The following is an 18,704-nucleotide window of genomic DNA, read 5'->3' on the forward strand; positions in this document are numbered from 1 at the left end:
AAAATGGTCTCACCTTGCTATTATTCACACCCATAGCAAAACCCTCAGTGGTAAATTTTTTGTTGATGAATTAAAAGTGACGGGAGAGCTAGAGAGACAAGAAAAGGCAACATCTGTCACATCCAGCCCTAAGAGTGTCATTCTGACAGAGGTCTCGCTCACCCACACCCGGCCTGTAATTAGGCACCGTGTGGGCAGGTCCGCACCGACGGCGGTGGGACTGAGTCCAAGTGAAAAGAGCCGGGAACAGCCGGGGCTTGACAGGAGCCACCTGAACGGAGCGTACAAAGCAGCAACGCAGTCTGCAGTCAGTGGTAAGTGACTGAGGAATTGGGAGGATTTGGGGATAACTGTCCTTCCTAAAGGATGGTTGGGGCTCCTGCTTAATAAAATAAAATAAAAGACAGGCTGAACAGTACAAACAGTGGTCCCGCAAGTGATACTGAGGAGACCCTGGCAGCAGAAACAGGGCTGAAAACTTTTTGATTCCAGGAAATCCCAGGAGGAGATGATCCTATCTGGGCTGAGACACTGCAGCACAGCTAGGAAAATGGGGTGGATTCAGTGGGGCTAAGGTAGTTTAGCAGAGAATATTTCCCTGTGTTGTTAAAGAAAGATCAAATGATGCTGTTTCCACATAGAGTCTGGACTCTTTTCTTATTTATTTTAAGAAAAAGTACACAAGAATACAAATAATACCTGAAAAGAAAAAAAATTAAGCGCTATCAGGAGCATTCTAAATGTAAAGGGAGAATGGAAGTGAGGAAGAATTACAACGCTGTTATAGGAAGGATGAGGCAAACAGGATGTGTTTTAGTAGACCGCAGCTTACGGAGTAAGTTGTTATCAGCAAGGGTCATTCTACACCTCAGAAATGGCAAAAGGCCAATAGTGTTGGTCTTAGAGCTGGCTCAGAGTAACAGTAGCCTACCTATGAAGAACACTAGAGAAGTCCTGGAAAGACAAAAGTGGCCAGATCATGGCTGCAAGTCAGCTGAAGGATCCCCAGTTAGCATGGAATTGGCATGGCCACCTCCCCAAACTGAATCATAGGTGGGTTTTTTTGTTTGGTTGGTTTTGTTTTTTAAATATGATGCTTGTAGTTACATTCAATGATCATAATTGCATGTTTTACTGTCTGAACACTACTGTAAGGAGAAGGTGAGAACCCTATTATTTAGGAGGTCAAAGCAGATGGTGTTAACTATGTCTGTTAATCAGGAAATATCTAATAGGTTTTCTTTGTTATTATCCTGAGATTTCTTTGGATTGTACACCATTTCTAAGTGACTGACAGAAGCAACTTGAAAGCCCCAATCTTACTGTAATCTCTAATGATGAACAAATAAATACATTTGCATATTTACTGCCCTTTTATTGGAGTGCTTCCCACATATAACGCCTCAAGAAAAGAATTTGCATCAGTATTCTGAGTCATTATGTGAGCCTAATGCCCTAGTTCACTGTCTCAGACTTGGTTTAAGAGGTCAGGAGATGCTCTGAAAACTCTAACACCCAGACCAGGCAACATACGTGAACCCTGCCTTGCCTTACCTTGACACCTGCGATGTCCAGAACCTTTCCCTTTCTCCAGATCTCCTGACATCTTTGCTCCACTACGAGATTGATTTGTCTACTGTTAAATTTGTTGGTTTCAGAGCTATTCATTTAGAGTCAGTTTCCTCCTGGAGAGCTCATCTAAAAGCTGGTGAGCCAGCAGGAAAGGAGACTGGCTAATTGCCCAGATGCTCTTTTACTTATTAGTACTTGTTTGTACTGAAGCAGAGCCAAAGTGCCTTCATCTTGAATCTTACTATGGGCAATTTACAACCACATCTGAGGGATGGGGAGGAGACTGAGATGAAATTAAGTCTTCTACCAATTATGCCAATTACTCTGCTCACCTGAATTAATTCACTATATCACCAGCACTAAGCCCAGGCCTGTGCACATTTGATAAGCTGGAGAAATGCTCTCGCTGTGTGTTAGCTACTGAATGTGGACTGCCTTGAAAAGGTGGCATTCTTTGTATACTTGTAGAGAATGGGCTAGGCCATCTCTACTAAATATAAGTTCAAAAAATTATAGTGTATTTTCAGGTATTTATATATGGGTACATATATACATGTTCCCCTTTATGAGGCCTACAGATACTGCTGTAATATTTTTATCTTCAATTTCTTTTAACCATTTGTGTAACTTTACAGTGTGTGGGTGTGCAATTAGCAAGTGGTATCTAAATGCCTCAGGCTCAAATACACAAAAGTTTTTGGGAGAAGGGGAAATTAACTTGTAACTTACAGTCAAGGATTCTTGGCTAAACTCTGGATGACTTCTCTTTTGTGATGCCTTTACATTAGTAACCAAACACTACACCAAACTACCAAAAACTATGAAAAACTAAATTAAAACAAATGAAAGACAGAAATGTTCTTTTTTCAAGGACAATGCTGGAGCAGGAAATATAGGAAGTATGGTTGGAAGTAAGGAACAGTACAGCAGGAAAGCTGGAAAAACAGAAATCTCAATGGTGAAAAATAGGTTATAGTTTTGGGAACAATCATCTGTGCTTTGAGACTTTGTACTCCTAGGCAAAACAGTCCTCTCCTCAGTTTTGCTCCACATTCCTTCTTTTCCATCCTCTTGATTGCCCAAGATGCTCTCTCATGTGTGTCTCTCATCTGTGTACGTAGATAAAGACTAAAGTTCTTTAGCAATTCAAAAGTTCTAGTAATGTATTAGAAAAACCTCAAAGGCCTATTCAGTTATTGCTTCCTCAAAATGTTCACCTCCATTTAATACATATAATATGCAGCGTGACAACATTTACTTTCCCAAACAATAAAAATAATCCAAAATTAATTACATGTGCTTTTTACTTACTAATCCTTTAGCCTAGATGTCAGTACTTTTTCAGTACTTTTTGACCAGTGTTACCAGTGCTGAATGTTGACATGCAATGTGATGCCAAGAACTGATTCTTCTAAAAATGTACAGAGTAATGATCCGTCATAAACATTCAATAACTCTAGTGTCAAAAGCCACAGCTAAAAAACGTGATCACATTTTGATCACAATGTTACATGATTGTGCACAATAGCAAGAACAGTATTTCCAATCCAGGGTTCACCTTCTAGTTATTACTGTTCTATTCCGAGATGCAGTAATTACTCAAATTTTAATCTACTTAATCCACACACTGAATTTTTAATCTACTTAACTATTGTAGCAGAGCATGTATATCATTTTAATTCCTTAACCAAAATATCAAGTAGCAGAACATCTTATTGGAATTCAAGTATTATGAGACTAGTAATATTGATCTCATAAGACTGTCATGTCATGTAATTGAATTCAATTACACAACTTAATCTTTTAACAGTTTTGCACACATTTTCTTTTCAAGTGTCCCGTGGAAAGTTTCATTATAGTGCCTCAGGCTGATATTGCATGAAATTCCACTTAATCTTATCTTTCCTTACCTGTTAACATATCAGATTTTTTCAAACCATGTCTATGAAATTTTCTTACTAGTCAGTAATTTAAAAATTTTTCAATAGATTTTCTGATACTCTTAAAAAGGGAAAAAAAAAAAAAAAAAAAAAAAAGTTCTTAGCTCCTAGCTAAACTATGAGTTACCGAAGTCTCTTTATTTTAAAATACATAGTTCCAGCAGCTGTTCTAAGTGTCACCATCAATACTTTTTTTTTCCTGCTTGTTTTGGTAAACATAGAAAAATAAAAGTGCAAAGACCTCAGTTCAGCCATATCATTGTCTTTCACCCAATTTTATCTAGTAATGAATCAAAAACATTGCATCTTTTTACTTCCTCCATACACAAAACATTCCTTCTTAAGTATTGTCTTAACTCTACAGGCCATAAATATATGTTGACATTGCTGCTTTTCTTATGAAATTTGTGTGATTTCTAATTCCCAGTTACCAGTATTCCTTCTTCATTGTCCAGTATTCTTCCAGTTTCTTTCACTTTGCCAAGTTAGCCTATAGATGCTTAACCTTTTTTTTTTTTTTTTAAGCATAAAGCAACCCAATCTGCACTAAAGAAAAGAGAAAGCTTTTTGTGTCCTGTTACTGCTAACCACTGAAGGAGATAATAAGGCGATAAAAGAATGGTGAGTAAAAATCTTAGGAATTAGATAGACAACATATTTTGTTTTAAATTAAAACAAAACAAAAGCACCATTTCCTAAAGGGAGAATTATCAGATGCTGATAAGTAAGAGCTCTGACACTTGGTCTTGCCTCTCTTCAATAGACAGCCTGTGCTTGTGCACATGTCCTGAGAAGGTGCATGGGTCCATGTGTGGGGCAGTCATATTCAGACTTTTTCATATCTCGCAAGCCATCCACTAGTGCCCCATGAATCACAGGTTGAGCAAGTGTCCAAAAGGTGTCTGGATTGTGAAGGGCAGCTACTAAACCAGCATAGGTTTTATAGATTAGGATGTCAATCTACGAACATTCACCCTCCTGCCAGCAGTGCCGGTTAGGCTGAGCTCACATTCACGAACAAGTCATTCCAGTTCCTCTTGTTCAGCACTAAGGCCCTTAAATGCCTGTTGAAAGAATTTTCTCCCATTGAATTGTGTGGTGCCTCAACTCTTTTTAGAAAGATATCATTTCTTAACATCTCCCCAGTCCTTTTGTTGTTAGCCTAACGCAAACCAACATAGAAAAACTACCTGCTAAAAAAATTGTCCCCCATCCAAAGTATACACCTCTCTTAATAACAAAACGAATTGACTTTCCACGCAGACACACACACAAGTTTTCTCTGTCTTGAATTACTTGCCTAGCTACCCGTTCATTTCCAGTTTCTGCTTTCAAAGGAAGAACCTCTGAAAAGAAATCGCAGATCACTCTTGTTTGGCAATAACCTACCACATTTTCTAAAATCATTACCAATTGGTGAGATGCTCTGAAAAGAAGTACAGCACAGATTATAGACATGACCTGTGAGTCTTCATCCATTTTCTTCATAAGCCTATTAATTTCAGAGCTGCATTTCCGATTTTAGGACTGAAAAGCAGTTACAGCTCAAGATTGTTACTTTACAAGAAAAGCAGAATGTGGAAAAGGGGAGGTGGGTGCCCCATGGAACACCTAGGAGAGGAGGAAATTGAGAACAGTGAAGAAGGCAAACAGGAAGAGAGGAAAATGATGAAATATGTGGAGCCCCTGCCATAGGAAAGCCAAGGGAAGAAAACGTAGGGAAAGGAATCCAGACAAAGGGGGGAATATGAAGGTGCAGAAGCACAAGGAGTCCTGGGTGAGGGCAGCACAAATAGCATAAAGCTGCCAAACATGCAGACTTCCACCAAGTTACATGCATGCCCGTCAGTTCTGCCACACCTCCCACCTATCTCCTGGCCGGCAGGAGAGCCAGAACCTCATGGCCCAATTCCCTCCCTCAGCAAACTACATCCAGCACCGGATGTGCAAGAAATGCAAAGAACTGGGTGGAGGGGAAGGCCTCACCCTGCTGGTAGTGCTCCTCCTAACGCAGCCCAGGATGCCCAGAGACCCCAGAGCACATTGCTAGCTCATGGTCAAGTTGGTGGCCATCAGGACCCCCACGTCTCTTCCTGCAATGCTGCTTTTCAGTTGATTGGCCCCTCAGGGGTAGGGGGCTATTCCTCTTTGCCTGCAGGTCTTTGTGTTTCTCTTTATAGGTCTGTCCTTTTTCTAAGAACGTAACATAAATCTAAAGTTTAACCTGTATATTTGATTTGCTTTAGGTGGTTGGAATGTGGATTATTGCATTTTATCTCCTTGGCACAGTAACAGGTGAGATACAACATCCATAAAAACCATCACTAAAAGATGAATTCAGACAAACTAATAGAGAGGAGACAGCGACATCTCATACACTGAAGTCATAGCATGATTTGTGTGTCATTGTATGGCAAAGTCTATTACTGTGCAGGGACCTAATGCTAAAGACTCCACCCCATTTGAGTTTTATTAAGAATACAAGATACATAACTTTATGCCAAAAATTCACAGAGGAGAACTGCACAGTCATGTGCCCCGGCTCTGTAAAGACAGTGAACGAGCTGCCTCCACCTGCTACTGCTGCTGACAAAGAATGGCTCAGCAACAGGGTGCTTAGCACAACAAACAGTGCCGGAACAGAAAAGTTGAGCATGAGAGCAATGGACCTGTTTGTTCTGGAAAATGATGATGTATTAAAAGAAACGACCAAGTCATTCACTATGCATATGTATCCATTCCTGCAATGAGACATAATGCTCTGATGCAGGAAGAATGCAGGAGCAGTTCTAACAAGTGTTTCTTAAAACACTTAAAAAAAAAAAAAAAAAAAAAAAAACCTTTTACAAGCTGAGAATATGGTGCCAAAATAGCGTCTGGATCCCTACTTGTTTTGCTTTATCTTCAAATTATATAATTCCCCTTGTGCTACCTACTTCAGGCAATATCCATAAAGGAAACAAGAAGAAATCTATTTCAAAATCAGAGAAAAAGTCCTCAGCTTCCTGAGGACAGTTTTCAGACTGTTGCAGCCTTAAACATACTATCTAGCTGTAAGAGAGTCCAAAACATAAACCATTTGTTTCTTCTACTCTAGGTAAAGAAATTTGCTTCCCCAGGCTTGGCTGTTTCTCAGATGACCCCCCCTGGTCTGGGGTACCAGGGAGACTTCTGACAGGTTTGCCTGACTCTCCTGAACATATGAACTTGAGCTTCTCTCTCTACACCAGGGAAACAGGAAATAACTCACAGGTGACATTTATTTTTTAACATCGAGAACTGACTAAAGCTACCAATGTTTGTTAACTTGTTAAAAAGCCCACATCGCTCGTCATAGGCAAGTGATTCAAAATAAGAAGCTATCTTCAGTGTTCACTCATTATTGTACCTTGGAACCGTTTGGGGTAAAGCATAAAAAAAAAAAAAAAAAAAAGATGAATGAACTGTCAGATGTAACAGGTTTCCTGGTATTTTCCTGCACAAGAACTGGGCTATAGCAGACTACCCTTTGCATGCATTTAGGTCTCTCAGGAAAGCTGGAAAGCTGTTCAAATAAACAGCTTTCTGAACACTCAGACAGGAGAACAAGTACTGCTGTTTTATGGGGAAGCTGCACCAGTGACTTCTAAAGACAGGTGTCTGAAGCAGGCCCGTTTCATACAGCTTTCAAACCACATTCCTCCTTGAAGTCTGAGTGACTGTGTGCTCTTACCTGCCTGTCTCCATATGGAAATTAAGATAGAGTCACCCAAGTTGTTCATGCCATGAAATTCTGAGCCAAGAAAGGAGGAGGAACTGCAAGATGTGGGGCTGGGACCGCATCAATTCAGCAAATGCACGTGAAGCTGCTAAATCCCCTGCAGGCTCCCAGACCTAGTGTCCCCTGTTCCATACAGGAACATTTATGAATCTACTGCCATGAAATACGATAGCAGCACTGCCACCACAATCATTGCAGCTTACAGCAGTCTTGTTTGCCGTGCTGAGTCCAGCTCAGGCTCTTTAAGGATGAGAAGTTACACCTGTAATAAACTTTTACGATCTGCAGAGCAGGGAGACGTGAGCTCACAGCACACGGTCAGCATTGGTTACTCAGGCATTTCGGTTGTTGATAAAATAAATCAAAATGCACCTTGCATTACTTCCCAGCCACTGCTCCTAAACATCTCCCTGATCTAGTGCACAGCCCTTCCACACCCAAGCTCCATGAGCTAACATCACAGGCATTATATTTGTTTGAAAACAATACAGATGGTTGGAGATTGCACTCAGAGTAAAAGATACATAAGTAAGCAGCTTGTGGCAACGTGTGGTGGGTCAAGATCAGCTTCACCACTATTGCATACAGTTCTTGCATTAAATACTTTCAGCCTTTCTGGAGTAGCTGGTGACAAAAACAGACACGAAACATCACCTGCCCAGAAAAAACAAGCTGTTTCTTAGATGCAAAGCAGCACGCAGATGCCAAAGGTCAGGTCAGTAGAAGGGCAAGGTGAATCAGGAGGCATGGAGCTCTCTGGAGGAGCTCATTGATCTCAGGCCAACAGGCATCATGAGGCACTGTGGACTTTATATGGGGGGCTCCTGCTGCATCAAGGAAAACAGACAGGAGCAGCAAAAACCACATTGGCACAACTTTGGAAGCAGCGGTGGGACTGGGAAAGATGGGATGGGGAAGTGCCTGGGACTCTGCCCATTAAAAGGAGTTGTGTGAGTCCTACAAAGGTGATGACTTAGATGACGATTTAGTAACATTTAAAAGTGTGAGAAGATAAAAACAACTTGATTTTTTGTTTGCTTGTTTACACACAGGTGATCTCAGCAATAAACTCCTCAACAATCCAAAACTCACATTTCTCCTCACGCAGGAAAACCTCCTTCATCATTCATGGATTTGGCAGCACTGGAAAAAAAGGCTGGGTGGTAGAAATGTGCTTGGTATGAGACAGTATACTCTATTTTCCTTCAGCAGATGTAACTATATTCTGTCATTATCACTTAGACACCAAGATTCACCTCCTATTTTGTAATGTGTTAAATAGCTGCAGATACCAACCAAGAAGCTACCAACCAAAGCTAAAATGTTCCCATTCTGGAAGCTGCTGCATAGTCAAGGCTTCTTGGTCATCTCTGACACTGTGTTTCTCTAGACAATTTTCATCCCCCAAACCCTACAAATCAGATCAAGGCAACAAACTGAACACAGATGTCCCAGCCTCTGCACTGGTGTCAGAATACCAGATTAGGCCAACTCACTGCGTCTCCCATCAGGGCCTATGGAACCATCCTTCAGCTAAAGGCCTTCCTAAATTGCTCGTTTCAATCTACAAAAGCTTTTCTCTTTCATAACTATTCAATTTGTAAAGAAAGAAAGAAAAAGCCAAAGCGTTCTGTTTGATTAATGAGTGCAAAGGAAAAAAGATTTCAAAAAATGAGATGTGGAAGCTGCCACAAAGCAGAGCTGCTGCCCTCTGGCCAGTGGAGTGTATGGTGGTGGTGTCAGCCTTGGCTCTGACAAGAAAGCAAAATCTTCTGTGGTTTCTGCTTCTCTCACAAAGACAGAAAAAGACCTCCACTGAATGCTAAGTCACAGTTCTGCAGCATTATTTTTGTTCATTAATCTGTGAAAACTTTACATCTAGAACATTACCTTTCCACATTTTCCAGTGCTAGAGAAACAGCAATTCTATCTGCCTCATTAGAAGCCATTTTCATGGTGTACCTAAAGGAGAGGATTCAAGCTTCTGCTTTCTTTGCCGCTCACCTTCAACTGTTTACCATGCGTTATTTTTTGTTTCTACTCCTTGATCCTTCTCAAACCTTACATAAACCTTAGTCACAGAACGCTACAGCTGCAGACTTTAACACGTGATTCTTCTAGCTGAAAACTCACCAAGCTCTGCAAGGCTGTGGCCAGTACAGAGGTGACGGATACATTAGGTATCTTTGCTGACAGAGGGACTTTCTAGTCTGCTCTGAACCTTTCCAGTCTGACACAATTTTCCCAGCTTTAAAGACACTTGGTAAATAAGTACACTTCTTATACTATTTAGTTAAGGTACAGATGAATCTCTAAGAAAGTCACATAGCGCACATAGCAGCTACTGTGCAGTTGTGTGGTTTTTCCAAATCACATCAAATATGTATTCAAATGGCTTACAGCATAATATTTTTAATTACAGTCTTTTAAACTTGAGACTTTGATGAATAGTTTGCTGTATCCTGTTTTATAAGGAGATTCATTTTTCTGTGTGGTACAGGCTACAGTGAAGAGTTCGATTCAGTAATGAATGAGAAATTGCATGATTATATTACCATTTATTGTTTATTTTGATTTAAGCTCAATTTCTGTCTGCTATTTTGTTTCCTTAAATGCTTTGCTTTGTGTGTTCCTACCTCAGCTGTTACTGGAGGCAGAAAACATGAACTGCATTGCTGTTGATTGGAAAGAAGGTGCAAAAGGCACCTACGTCAGCGCAGTGAACAACATCCGCGTGATTGGAGCCGAGGTTGCTTATTTCATAAAAACTTTACAGGTAAAAGATAGAGCTTCACGACCTACGGTTCTTAAGTAGATGCAGTGGGGTTACGATAACTTCTGCCTTCGTTTTGAACCTCATTTAGTACGGTCAGCTAGCTCTTCAGAAAGAGCCGTACAATGCATGCAGTTGAGATACAGCTAATTATACTAATTATCAGCTCTGTAAGGACTTCTCACAGCCACAAAAGACTCCAATTAAGCTACTGTAGTTGAAAAGAGGTGCCAATTAATTAAAGACCAGTAGGTGGCAACATTTCCGTACGATGTTGCAGGTAAGAAGGCATTCAGTGGCAATGAGGCAAGGAGACGTTCAGTGCTTAAAAGGTTTAACCAGATTAACATACTTGTGCTAGAAATCAATCGGCACCTCAGCAGCACTGAAGCAACGTGGAGCTAAAAGCACCACAGAGGTTCGCTTGATATTTGCTGTCTATGGGCACAACAAATTGTCCTGTTGCCTTCTAGTTGTGAACTTCATGTTCCTGAAGGCAAGCGTTCACTTTTACTCATATAGCACAGGACTGCTCAGCTGCAAAGTTTAGGAGTACCACCATGTCCCACGGACTTCAAATAGACTTGCAAGTACTTAGGGCTGCTGAGATCAGCCCCGGTTTGGCTGCAGGTTTGCTGGTCGCTAGGCCATCCTTTTGAGTTGTAGAGATATTCCGGAGACCACAAGGCCACGTACCAACTTTACGAATACTCGAGTACCAAAAACCACTTCTCTAGAACCAGCTGAGGCACAGTCTGCTGTTTCTACCTAGGAAGGCCTCATATCTAGCATTACATTATTGTTTTTGTGTCTTTCTTCTTTGCATACAACTCCCAGGTCATTTAAAGATGGTTCAGTTTCTTATGTGATCCCTGTCTGCCTCTTTTCATTTAATATCTCTATTACCACACCATCTGCAGTCTGGACCTCTCTTTTTTTCCCTATTAAAAAACTGCAAAAAGTGATCCTTAATTTTTCTCTTTCACCATTTACAGATTCAGGGAGTTTGGCTTTGAGTAAAGCTAAGGTGCACAGTAAATAGAAGAATTACAGTAAAAAGTATTTGAAGGTATCTGTCACCTCACAAGCACAGACAGACTGACAGTAAAGATCTGCCCCCTTTTTTTTTTTTTGGGGGGGGGGGGGGGGGGATATATACATTACAAAAGAAAACTTAGTATAAAAACCTCAAGCAGTCAGCAATCAATCTTTGTTGACTTTGGACATTACAAACCCAGGACATGCCTGGATGAAACGTGTCCACTGCAGGCAGACTACATGCTGATTAATTTCTACTGCTGTCTTCAAAGCATGTGTAACACCTGAGAAGTGCAGGTCTTGTACAGGTCTTGGCAAAGAGGAGAATGGATGCCAAACCCCTCAGCTTGTCAGCGAAGGTACCACTGAGTGACATGATCACATTTGCTAAGCAGACCCATGAAGAACAGTCACATGATGAAAGAGTGGTCCATAACAGAGTCGATAAATAAAAAGCAAGATCATATTGTTGGAACTTTAAATTAGGGCTTAATCCAAACGAGAAAGAACGTTCATATTTTGTCACCAAGGGTAACTGAACATGGTAATTATATGCTGAGGCTATGATGGTGAATCCATCATCATGAGGCATTTAAAATTCTAGACTGGGCATTTTTCAAGTCTTCACTTAATTTAAACAATAATTAACTCAAGCATCTCACACACTGTTGGCTAAGCAAGAAGTCAGCCTACAGGCTCCCAGAGGCCCTCAGTGTGAGGCACCCTTTTTGCTCACTACTGAAGTCCTGTGTTCTTGTCTCTCCACCACCACAACGATCAGAAACTCTTCAGGTACTCCCCTTGTGAAATCCATCTAATTGGCCACAGCCTGGGCGCACATACAGCGGGAGAGGCGGGAAGGAGGATTCGAGGCATCCGGCGGATCACAGGTAGGCTGCTCACTAAGGGACAGATCTAGCAGGGACATTTCAGGGGGTAAGAAACTTGCAGCACTCTGGTCTGAAGACTGGAATTAAACCATTGGCAGTGCTGCCGGCACTGTTTAACAGAAGAGCTCTTTGTTAGTATGTTCACAACATCACGGTCATCCACTGGGTTGAATCCAGCACTATACAACGACAAAACAACACATCCAAAAGCCTTAGTTTTCCTATTCATGATGCTCAACAGTCCAATAACAAAACCACTGGTAATAAAATGCCTCCTTCACAGTAATACAATGCTATTATACATCTATTGGAAAATATTTTGCTTTTATTAGAATGAGTCTATAGAAAGGTTCACAAAACCATGTTATTGCGCATTTGGTTCGGTCTGGTCATTATTCAGCATGACTTGTCCAATATTAAATGGCTGATGTTGTAAGTTGGCAAAAGACATCAGTGTGTAACTTTTCCCTCTCCTGAACCCAAATTTCTTTATTTTTTTGTTAAAGGTTTGGACCCTGCCGGGCCCTATTTTGAAGGCACTCCTCCAGAGGTGAGGCTGGATCCTTCAGACGCAAACTTTGTTGATGTTATTCACAGTAATGCTGCCCACTTTCCTGCCATAGGTAAGCGTTCATATGCAAGCAAGTAGCTATAGAGATGGGCATGTTGCAGATGTACCTTGAGACTGTGACACAATCGTGTATGCATCCTAGGGTTTGGAATGTACAATACCACTGGTCACCTGGACTTTTACCCAAACGGAGGAACTGTAATGCCTGGATGCAGTGATTTAATTCCAGACATGAAGCAAAATGATTTTGAAGCTCTTATTGCAGGTAAGCATACATTCCCAACACGCTCAGTATTTAATTTTCATTCAATTTTAAACGTGAACTGTGAAAGTAGCTATTCTTTTGGAAGAAAACAGTAAAAGATTTTTATTTTTTTGCCTGTTTACTTAAAAGTAGAAATGTAAAACAAGAAATAAAGGCTAGATCAGAACAGTGCTTCTCAGGGAACACTGCAGGAAAAGTAGTCGTCAGAGATATCAAAATAGACCTCGGTTTTGCTTCTGCAATTTGAATTGAACCTGCAGAACACAGAGAGGCAAGTTCAGCCCCACAACAGTGACATTTTCAACAGGACGCTTTCTAGGCTGAGCGTGTCCAGTGCCATTGCTAAACCCGCAGCAAAAAAGCACTGCTCTTGGCCCCTCGCAGATGCTGCAAGGAGCATCCAGCACCCTGAAGGCACACAATAGCAGAAGCACACAGCATTGTCACATGCTGTGTGACTCACATCTCCACCTGAGACTTCTTCAGGCTTTGGAGTGGTTGGCAGAAGGCTGGGGAATTCTCTTTGTTCTACTAAACCTTTTAAAACTGTACTTAATGTCACTTGTGACATCATACATACAGACAGCTATGTAAATATTTGTGTGTATATATTACTAATCCATGCTGCTGTTGTATTCAGTGTCTCATGGTAAGGCAAGTACAAGTCTTGTACAGGACAGCAGGAGGTTATTTCATGGATGCTCACAAACTCTGTCCCAACAGATGCTACGATTTTTGGGGGATGCCATCACTCGCGCAGCCATGAGTATTATTTTGAGAGCATTCTCTATCCCACCGCATTCATTGGATATCCCTGCGAATCATACAAATCCTATGAGGCAGTAAGTATATCGGCCCAAGAACAGATGAAATCTAAAGAAAATAATCAAGGCCTCTGCACTCGGGATAGATCACACCATGTGCACAGAGTTCTCGGATGCGAGTAGTTCTGCACTCACATCACCCAGCCAGCAGCAGACATGAGCTCAAAAATCAGCCTGGGCAGTGCAAGTTAGTAGGAGGAGGCAGAGCACACAGGGGCTCCATCAGCTATTTTGCTTTTAAAAAATGAATGCACAGATGAAACCACCAAAATAAAGAGAAAAAATAAAAAATAAACCCCATGCAATTCTCACCCTAAACCTTTATGCAAAGAGCCTATAGGCTCTTTGCGTATTAACCCTACTAAGTCCTGGCTGAAAGAAGAGATATTTGGAGCTTCCAAAAGCCTTAAATGTTCTAATTTACAGTGGGCACTGATTAGAGCACCTGAATAAATACACTTAACAAAAGAAACTTAAAGCACATATGATTCTTTTGTCCCCCACATAGTGTTGCAACATGGCTACAGGCAGGTTCCCTTCCACTGGTAAGGTAAATTAGACTTACCTTTTGTCCTAGACTCTAGCTGAAGAATAGACTCCCCCGAAGAGGGAGTTTCAGACCATCATGTACACAGGTATCATATCTGCTTATTCCACGTGTGCTTGTGTGCATGAGTACAGAGCCCATTATCAGGTTTTGGTAGTAAGATGTAACAGCATACAGCAGTGCCCCAACTTTGCAAGGTTAGAACAGAAGCCTTAATTTTGTCCAAGCCAGGATTAAAATCATACTCCTCATTAACCAATGCTCATATCTTTCCTAGGGAGAATGCTTCCCATGTCCCCAAGAGGGGTGTCCGATGATGGGGCACTACGCTGACAGATTTCCAGATAAATTTAAGAGAATAAACCAAAAATATTTTTTAAATACAGCAGCAGATCCACCTTTCACTAGTAAGTGGAGAAGGTTTGTTACAGTTGTTCACGTTTGAAAAGTGATTGCCTTGACACGATTTACAGCCATGCTCTTCTGTCACTTCTATAAACATCTGCTAAGACCTCTGACAAAAAAAAAAAAAAAAAAAATGCTGCATCATCATCATCTTTCAAGCTCAATTAATCTTTCATTAGCTAGCATGAATGAATTCTGGTCAGGAAAAAAGAATTTTCCAGGATGCTAGCACTTTTAATTCTCTCCAACTAATGACAATCCCGTTTTATTCTGCTGTTCTTACGCAGGTTGGAGACAAAAAGTGTTTATCAAACTGTCTGGTGTAAAGAAAATGAGGGGGGACATAAACCTGATTTTCCATGACACAGAGGGGAACACAAAAGAATATGAAATTGCCAGGTAAGATAAATTAGTATTGCCCTATAGCATTTAATACTGCTAACCTTAATCTACAATTTCCAGATATTTGAGCAGCGAGACCCTTATTCTTTGTTGCAGACAGTCTAGTTAACATTAGGTGTAAAAAAAAGCTATCATGTAGGTAAGACCCACGAGAGCAGAAGGATGGTTGTGCCAAGAAGTAAAAGTCACGTCCTTTTCATGAGTTCTGTAACTTTACAGTGAATTAGGAACGCAGCCTGGCTGTTTTTTTCTGAATTGCTCATTAAAGGAAAAAATATTGCACCTCTTGTATTCACGTAATTCTGACTGCGCTCACCTGTTTCATACGCACGTTAGCACAACCTCTCCCACGCCAGCATTGCATCACATGCTTTAAGGCAGTCACCGGGGTGCTGATAAGGCTCCCTGCACTGCCAGTGACTTGCTGTACGCTCTCCTGCAAGGCAATCCTGTGCCTGACCTCAGGTTGTAAAGTGGATGTGTGTACTTCCTCCCCCGATCCATTAAAACCCATCACTATGATATAAATATCACATTTATACGGTCTGGACAGTGAGTTTTATTCACAACTTATCTCCGTTGGCTATCCAAATCACAGCTCCCACTGTCTTCTGTACCTGCTCTGAAACAAGCGCTTTCATGTGCTCTCCCATGACCCTCTGTGTGTGTGTGCAGAGCAGAGCCAGAAGTTCCCAGCTCATCTACAAAATCCTCTCTGAAAACCTCACCCAGAGCTCTCCCTACTTGCAAAACCCAGTGCTCAGGTGCTGGAGGCGCACAAACCCCAGCAGCCATCCCCACCTCACCCTGATCATCTCCTGGTTGTCTCCAGCCACACGCCCGCTAAAGGTTTTGGTATTATGTCCTCTCTCTGTTCAGACCATACCTACAAGTCCCAGTCCAGCACCCTATGCTGTTGCAAAGGACAGCAACAAAGAGAAAAGCCTAATCTTGTGGAGAATACAACTTAGCCCAGCAGCCCCTAAACTATTACATTTATCTTTGCTCTCTTCATTCTGTTTCCAGTGGAGCCCTCTCTGAAGACCAGGTTTATACAAAATACCTTGATGTTGAAATTAACCCCAAAAATACTGCAAAAATTGAATTTCTCTGGAATAAAACCTTATTCACTCTGCTCTGGGCAAGACTGGGAGCAGAAACAGTTAATATAATTCATGGAGAAGATGGCCGTCGGTAAGTATGTCCTTTCAACAGGTCAGAAGGAATGGGAAAGGAGTGCAAGACTCTGGGAGACAGGATTAAAAAACAGTCTTGGTAAACCAGACACACAACGTGCAATCAACAGCATGAATTTCAGGAATGACGAGGACAAGGCACTACTCTTTGGGCAGAAAAGAATATGTTCAAATACAAAATGGTGAATAACCATCTGGAAAAGAATCCAATAGTGAATAATTTGGGGAGTATACTCTGCCCCAGCAGAACAATTACAAACCAGCACTGCAGTGCTGTTGAGATAAAGCAAGTCTCGTCCCCAGGTGCACTACCAGGAGCACTGCGTAGATGATCAGGAAGTAGCTGTTCTGATTTAACTGGCTGGGCTGAGAATGTAACCAGTAGTAGAGGCATTTTCAAGCTTGGAGTGCACACTTCAGGTACCATGCACACAAAGAGAAGTCTAGAAAAACAGCAAGAGTAAGATTTAGTAAAGATGGTCTGTGTAGAGCAGCTGAAGGAAATTTATCTTTAATCTCTACAGAGAAGTCCAGAGAGGGGCATGAAGACAGGTGGATAAGCCGTTTGTGAAGGACCACAGTTTGCTGTTCCACGTATCTGCTGGTATAGGTCAAGAACTAATTGATATGTTTCACAACAGAGAAAATTTATGTTAGAGTTTTTTCTAATATTTCTTATTGCTTGGCATTGGCATGGATTATTTAGACAAGAATGAAACCCCTTTTACTGTTAGCTCAAAAAAAAAAATAAAAAGCTGCAGAGCTTTGGCTAGGACACTGTTGTTAAACAGCTGGTGTTAGTAAAGGGTACTTACAAGATGGCTTTTTACCTGGAACTCTATTTTTGTGAATCTAGAGGTGAATTATATCCAAAACCCAAATTTTACAGCTTTTCCCCATAAGAAGGAAATTTGCCTTGTTACTGCTAATATGTGCATGCCAACGGGCTTTTAGGAAGGTGTAAGTGGGGTTATGGAGTTAACTAACAACCCGCAAGGTGAGGGTTGACATCTTTTTTTGTGTGTTTGTGCATGCACGCACGTATAAATAAAATAGATCTTGAATGATACTGTTTTCCTTCCCAGGTCAACTTTCTGTGGCCGTGGAACTGTGACATATGGAGTTCCCCAGCTCCTTACACCTTGCTAGAGGTCACCGAGTGCAACTGTTCTGTGCACTGCAGCTGAGTAAACAATCAGCCCTGTGCATGGCAATGTTGGTGCTCAAGGCCATTAAAGAGAATTCTCAAACTGACTTGCTGCTTCCTTTTTTTTTTTCCTTCAATATTTCCAAACACATTTGTCAATATTTTCTCATGTTGAAGTCAAGCATATTGCACTCATAACTATGGAAGCAACTGAAAATCATGTATGGCAAAATCTCTCTCTAACACTGGCACATTCTTACGCTAACAGTGCCCCAAGAAAAGCAGGTAAGGACTTTTCCCCCACCGTGCTGATGATTTGCTAGGTTTGCTGCCTGCAGAACCCTCTCTGGGCAGCACCCTCACAGCCAGGAATGGTCCCCAGTACCTCCTGCAGCTGATGATATGCTTCAAGCCTTGCAACAAGACACATGAGCACTGCTCTCAGAAGACACGGTGTGCCAAGGCAGGAACAGAGCAAAATGACTTCAAGTCAGAACAGTCCCTTGTGCACTGTGCCTGCACAGAGGCACCAGGCAAAACTAAACAAGTGCATCCCCAATACCCAGGACCCAGCAGCCCATCTGCTCAGCTCACTCAATGAAGCTGCGAGCCAGACAAGTGTTCTCCCCTGCAGTGAGCACCCATTTAGCTCAGTGTTTCAGGAACCTTAATTCCCTCCACCCTCACCTTCCATTTCTTTAACTACAGTTGATAGGACAAGAAAGAGTTCCCCTGTTAAGTTGAGGCTTCAGTTTTTATGAGGCTAAAGTCACACCAACCACATTCATGAACTTCTGCATCTCCCTCTCAATAAGTAGTTCTTGTCCACTACTCCCAGGTAGCACTTTCCTGCTCCCTCTGTGCTGTGAACAACCTGGTACTGCAGTGCCTCCAGGAACGGGGGCTGCTTCTCAAACTTTTGCCTAAATGAAGTATGGTATCCATTAATTTGGATTCAGCTTCATGTGATACTGCTCTGTGGTCTGGGAATTATAGATGAGCTAGTTCAGATTCCTACACATATTTATATCTAAATATAGAGACAAAATTTATTTTTTTCCAGATAGTTTTATACTTAGCATGGTAACTTGCATTACACCATTTTTTTGCTAGAAAATACCAAGTCCTGAGAAGTGTTTATAATCATTCCATAGGGAATTTGAATAACTCCAGGCTTTGCAAAAGCTGGGATCGTCTATTTCACATTACAGTGAACACTACCACTCTGTAAGCATGGCATGAATGAGCCACCTGGGGCTTTAAGAGCCCAAGGCAGTACATACTTTCCCAAGCACAAAACCCAAACTCTCAGTTAGTAAAAGATTGACTCTCTTTCTTTCCATTCATTCTTTCCCGTTTCCCCATGTTTGAGAA

At 41.4% G+C, this 18,704-nt stretch overlaps 2 protein-coding genes across 2 annotated transcripts in view; one reads left to right on the plus strand and one right to left on the minus strand.

The window, feature by feature from the left end:
- Positions 1-18,704, minus strand: part of GFRA1 (GDNF family receptor alpha 1) — a 258,614-nt gene that overhangs the window by 230,481 nt on the left and 9,429 nt on the right. The window lies entirely within an intron of this gene.
- On the plus strand, positions 89-17,437 carry LOC118168868 (pancreatic lipase-related protein 2-like). Its single transcript, XM_035329555.1, has 14 exons — positions 89-314; positions 4,038-4,133; positions 5,759-5,807; positions 6,610-6,764; positions 8,325-8,450; positions 9,914-10,048; positions 11,865-11,973; positions 12,480-12,596; positions 12,687-12,809; positions 13,533-13,651; positions 14,458-14,587; positions 14,873-14,984; positions 16,014-16,181; positions 17,269-17,437. The coding sequence occupies exons 2-14, from the start codon at positions 4,131-4,133 to the stop codon at positions 17,330-17,332; spliced, it is 1,410 nt and encodes a 469-aa protein (XP_035185446.1). The 5' UTR covers positions 89-314; positions 4,038-4,130; the 3' UTR covers positions 17,333-17,437.

This window comes from Oxyura jamaicensis, chromosome 6 (assembly GCF_011077185.1).
Source record: "Oxyura jamaicensis isolate SHBP4307 breed ruddy duck chromosome 6, BPBGC_Ojam_1.0, whole genome shotgun sequence".
NCBI classification, from domain to species: domain Eukaryota; kingdom Metazoa; phylum Chordata; class Aves; order Anseriformes; family Anatidae; genus Oxyura; species Oxyura jamaicensis.